General features: G+C 38.0%; 1 protein-coding gene across 1 annotated transcript in view; it reads right to left on the reverse strand.

The window, feature by feature from the left end:
* LOC118430136 (PR domain zinc finger protein 2-like) overlaps window positions 1-6,173 on the reverse strand; it is a 20,101-nt gene that overhangs the window by 6,734 nt on the left and 7,194 nt on the right. Inside the window, 4 exon segments of the mRNA XM_035840845.1 lie at window positions 238-364; window positions 1,849-1,998; window positions 3,239-3,342; window positions 3,538-3,644. Coding sequence (XP_035696738.1) covers window positions 238-364; window positions 1,849-1,998; window positions 3,239-3,342; window positions 3,538-3,634 — 478 coding nt within the window. The 5' untranslated portion in view covers window positions 3,635-3,644.

Consider the following 6,173-nt stretch of genomic DNA (forward strand, 5'->3'; position numbering starts at 1 on the left):
AACACATCAATTCATAGTTTGGTTAATAACTGTGTAAGAAACAGTCACAGAAATATCTGACTATTTACAAAACTTATCCAGTTGCTTAAGTAATATTTGGGTATCATGTCACATAAATATTTAACCTTCATCAATGTACCAAATCTTATAAAATTCTACATTCACAGTTCAGTCTGCTGGTCACAGATTAAGGGACCAATCACTTAATGTCTTAAAACTTGTCCAAAGACGATTTACCGAATATCTTAGAAGACTTGGATTTCTTCTTTGCTTTTGGTTTTCCAGCATGTTCCATGGCAAGCTCCTGTTGTGCTGTATCGGATGAGTTGAACCAACACAACAGCTCCTCCCCTGGCTTGATCTCCTGTTGATAACGAAAAAACATCAGGGCTCATCATGATCAAAGTACTTTTTTCTGCATACTTGCACTGGTGCAGGTAACAATGAAAATTACCTGCACCACTCTGAATTTAGGAAGGATGGACCATACTGAAATTGTTCAGGAACCATTGCTATTTTTTAATACTTTATAGGTTGTAACAGTCAATGCAATCCACATACAACTACATCATAGGGCATTGATATGTATAAAACCCAGTACATGGACCAGTACAGGTTAGGTGCAGGTAGACACCAGAAAAACCTGCACAGCCCTAATTTTACCTGCACTAACCTGCATATGCAGGTGGTATTTTGAGCGCTGCACATACATGTGACTGCATTTATCAAGTTTACACATTGCCTACACAGCAACATGTAATGTTTATATTATATCTGTGGCTATATATATCATGTCAATCAAGGTTTGTCTACAGCCGTACTACTCTGAACATATGAAAATTTTGGCGTCAGAGCAGACAAAAAAGGAGTAATAATGAATTGCTTTGCCATCCAGATCATTACCTGCATGAAATGCAGGTATAGTTTTCAGTAGCATGGGAGTCAATGGAAGGGATAAGCTATATCTCTAGAACCAATCCTTGGATTGCAATGACTTTTGGTACATGAGTTGGTGGTTGGTGCCTGACGCTCAGGTTTGATTTGGGGCCTCCTGGTGTTTGAACATGACACTGCAGCTTGCCTTTTGTGTGTGCATGGGGCGTTTCTGGCACTGTATCTCCAAACTGAAATGTGCGATTGCGATGATTTTTGGCACATGGGTTGGTGCTGGCTGCCTGATGCTCAGGTTTGATTTTGGGCCTTTAGAACTCCACAGCCGAACGTACTGGAAGGGCATGCACTGAATGTGGATTTGGCTACAACTTTTGCTCTGCAAGTCAAATGCAGCCATTGTTGTGCAGTTTCCTGCAGTACCATTTCATCCTGATAGGAGTCTCTGAGGATTAGAATAATTTATGTGAGATTGTTTCATTGAAAGCTTACAATCAAGAGGACTGACTGTTGTCAAAATTTATCATATGTTTGAAAGGCAAACAAATTTTTGTTGTTTTCTACATAAACTGGCTTTAATCAATGGTTTTAATCAGTGTTCAAGTTCCTTCTATCATGAAATGTGCCAGAAGAAAGCATGTGAAGGCACAGACAGCACTTTGTTGGAAATTAAAGGGGTGGGTGGGTTGGCTTGGTTGAGTGCCGGATGCTGGCGTGCCGGATTCTGGCGTGCCGGATTCTGGCGTGCCGGATTCTTAGGTCGAGGTTGCAGAACTCAAATAGTTTTGAAATATTCTATACATCTCATTGTCTTACACAATAGCAGACAATTTATAATATAATATTGAAAACCTGAAAAAATATCTTGACAATGCTTCAAATGATTATTAACAATACACGTTCTTCAGATTTTGTATCATACACGATTTGTTAATAACTTAAAGTACATGTCTCTACCTTGATGGTTTTGTAGTAGATCCTCTGATGCTGCTGCAGGGCTACAATGTTCTGTTCCTCAAAGTACCGGGCACTGTTCACATAGCGCATCCAGTTCCCTTTGGTGGGATCAGAGGCATCCACACAGAACCAGCCTTTGCCTGTACGGATCTGGGAGAAAAAGTACTGAATAAGTTAAAATGAATGTGACTGCAGAAACTAACAGAAGCACAAGGTTGTCATTTGTAGAGAGGTGTAAGAGGGGTCAAAGTTTGTTTACATACAAAAGCACAGGACTAAGGTTAAGAGCGGTGCAAGTCAAGTCGGGGCGTATCCACCGTGTGCATAACAGTTTGTGCAGGACAGTACTTCGAGAGTGTAGAACAAGTCAAAATTCATTTGTGTGTAGAAATTGTTTGCACTATGTTACTGTACTGTACATACATGTACACGAGGGACGCTACTACATAACATGCATATTCTAATATTTGTATATAAGGGAATATAATTTTATATGCTCTCCCAAGGACGAGGAATAAAGGAAGAAAGGATTGGATGATTGAATGAATCAATAAATGAACGAATGACTAGTTTATTTGATCATTTATGATCAGATAAAAAAAGTACATCCCTGCCATAAGTTGAATTGGTGCATACTTTTTTACAGGTAAATACTAAAATCACTGACATAGGCAGATTCACAATACAGCTTATCATTTATACTAACTAATAACTGTAATTATATCCCTAAAATCCAAAATAAATGCTGTCTTAAAAGAGATAGGTCTAAGATAAGATCTAGATAAGATGTGATTTCTTAAAATCACACTGAAGCTTTGTGAGTGCCCTTTTATGGAATCTTAAGTACGCGACACCAGAGGATGATGGCTAAAGGTCAAGGTCAATTCTTGCCCAAAGCTAGGGGAGAATTAAGGACTGCTGGGACTCCAAATTGATAAACAATCACGAAGTGGTACACTGCAAAACTTAAATTCATGCTTTCCTCAAGATTTACAAGAAGATGACCCAACTTCTGAAAAAATTGCTGATTACATATTTGAAGGGTTCTCAGGGACTTATAGATTATAATTTCTTAACAGTTACTGTTACTACAAAAGCAACACCACTAATTGTACTAGTTGGAATGGCCTTGTGGTTACAGAGTATGCCTTCATTAAGAAGGTTAGGGGTTCATATCAAAGACCTGAAAAATGGTTGTACCTTCTCTGCTAAGAAGTCAACGATTATGCAAACAGTACTAGTATGAGAGTTGACTACACACTACTACCACAGTACCAGTACATTAGCCTCTACTGTAGAAGCCTGTGTGGCCCAAGGGCTATAGCAATGGAGATGGGTACTGCCACTATACACTAGAAGGTGTGGGAAGAAATAATGTACCAAAACACACCTCCCACATGTAATCAGGATTTGTGACTTGAGACTTCTTCTTCTTCTCCCCTTTGAAAGGTCCATACTTGACACTTTTAGGAATACTCCGTTTGCACCACACTCCTGCAAAAGGTAAAAATAAATATAAAATAACGATACACATTCAACTTCTTTCATATGTACACCAACACTGAGGCTTAAAATATTCCATCAACCAACAAGGATCCTGCCAAAACTACAAAAAGACCATAAAAAGTGTAAAACAGCAAAAACCAAACAACATAAGTGTAACAATATCAATAATGTGATATTTCTTACCATTTTTGGTAGATACACCTGATCGCTTGACCTCCAACTCAGCTGGAATAACCATTGAGTCTGGCACGGCATCAAAGTCCAAGGTGGAAGAGGCCATCTTGACACATCTGCAGGGGAAACAGCATAAGAAAAGTTACTCTATGGGAATCCCATAATGTAGATTTGACTATTCTCAGCAATGAACTGCTACAGTTTCATATACAAAATGTGTATTCTGGTAATCAAGTACGTTGGTACATAAAGGCTAGAACTTTGTAAGTTATGAATTTGAGGCCTTGGAAAATCATACTTACATGTATAAGACTATGTCAACAGGTTTCATTCAAAGAGTTTCTTATATTTTTCAATACCATCTAGCCTATAATATAATTTATGAGTGTCTGCATTGAGAACTGACCTCAACAGATTTCACCAAAGATACATGTAACTGTCATTATTATTATTATTACACTTGAAATAAACTTCTTCTTTATCATTATTCTTTCATACATTTTTACCTGTTTACATTGACCATTTCATTGGTTTAAAGGTCTGAGGGTCGCAAGGTGAGTTATTCTAATCTCCAGGCAGATTTGCCGGTGCCATATGGTAGTATCAAAGCTAGCCAAGGAGATTAACTGGCCAAAGGGCTGGCTGGCTATATTCCTTGGCCACCTTTCATACCATCTCATTGCACCAATAATTTAAATCTTCCTGAAGATTAAGTTATTCAGGAGTGTTGATGTAAGGTGAAAGTAAACGCATGGATGATCTAACCAACGTTTTCCAATCAAAGTACAATACTTTTGACCAGAAAATGTCAAGGTGTGTGTGATATAGTGACTTATTCATCAAATGACTGTCAATTACTTGCTAAGTAAGCTGGTCATGTTAAAGGCTCTAAGCCTAAAGTCAGTAATATCTCACATCCTTGTCGGCATACACATACATTTGTATATGTACAAGAGGCTTCTAAATTGAATGTGTTACACTAGACCTTTTAGTTAAATTATCCTATTTAAGGTTTTTTTTTTTTAATTTCAAATCCTCCATAAATTTACAATTTTGTCTTTCTCAGCAAATATAAAAGAAGACACTGAATTTGTCTGGTCTAAATGGTGAGTATAATCATTCCGCAATTAGCACTAAAGTTTCTGACCATGTTGACTGCAAAGTTATGAATATTTCATACAAAAAACAATACTAAGTACCTTATAACATCTTTTTTCAAAGAGGAGGTGTCATTTCTGCATTTTACAAATTTTTTAGTGCTTAAACCAGAAACAAATCTTGTCAAACCTTTGGTATCTTACTTGGCACTTCTGTTGAAAAATTCAAACATAGTAATTTAACGCAATTATGTTCCTGACAACCTACTAAAAAATTCTCCAGCTAACCATATACCGCTAGCACCACATGTTTCCCACTCTCCCTGTTGGATTTCCAACTGTTGAACTCTGTGCACGCTCAAGTGTGCAAACAACATGATATTTAGTACCTGTCGTGTTTGTTTCCGTACACTCTGTAGGCCCATGGCATTAAGTCTGCTTTACCCTACGTAAGCTATACTAGCTAATGCATCAATAAGCATGTTACGCCTGTCCAAAGTGTCGCATTTTGCCTGAGGCAAATTCCAATTGTTTGGCAAAACAAATGCCCACACCTTACATTCTTCTGCATCCTGCTATATTTCATTGTGTTCTTCAGGGAGAGGGCTAGCTCTCTTACAATGTTAAGAGGGGAGTTGATACATTTAGCTGGTTTGTTACGTTGAAGGGCAGTTACACTGGCTATATAGATAAAGATACAGATTAACTTGAATAATAATATCCTATTGCTTTACAATGCTACTGTATTGTCTCTCAATCTAACTTATCTAGACAAGGGAGTCCTTTGATCTAACTGCTTGTTTTACATGTATGGTGGGCCCCCTTGGAAATCAACTTTCAAAAGTTGATTTCAGGGACCACCCACCTGTTTTGAGATGAATCAATAAATAAAATAACTAAACATAGCCACATAAAGGTTTAATGGGGAGATTGCTGATTTTTTATTCAATGAATGCCCTCTTGCCATGATTACATCTTCCTGACTTTTGTATCAATGATTTATGTGCTGTAGCTGTGACCTAGATGTAGATGGTGTAACTACATGTACACACCACCTCTCTATGCGTCATTTCCAAAGTGGGACAACTCTCCATTTTACAACTGTCCGCAGTAAAGAGCCGGCCATAAATCTGGATCACTGGAAAATTGGCAAATTTGTGGTGGGATGTCATCCCTCTGTAGATCAGACCGACATAACCCAAATGCCCAATATGTGGGATGGTTTTAGCACTACTAGAGTATGCTGTATTGTAGAAGCAGCATTGAATTTAATGGTCAAAGACTCAAAGCTGCACAAGTGACCACCTGTACATGTACATATGGACCAACTGGTCATTGCTATACAGTCGAACCAACACAAGTCATCACCTCTACATAAGGACCACCTGGCTATTGGGACTACTTTTGCTGGTCATCTAAGGTTTAATTAATTTTCCCAAACACAAGTTTTAAGAATCCTGTCCATAGTGATAACCTGTCCTCATACAACAGTTTTTTTATCACTCAGTCATGAAGGTTCTTCTTGAGCTATTCAAATGTTTCTAGTAA

Source organism: Branchiostoma floridae, chromosome 14, assembly GCF_000003815.2.
Source record: "Branchiostoma floridae strain S238N-H82 chromosome 14, Bfl_VNyyK, whole genome shotgun sequence".
NCBI lineage: Eukaryota > Metazoa > Chordata > Leptocardii > Amphioxiformes > Branchiostomatidae > Branchiostoma > Branchiostoma floridae.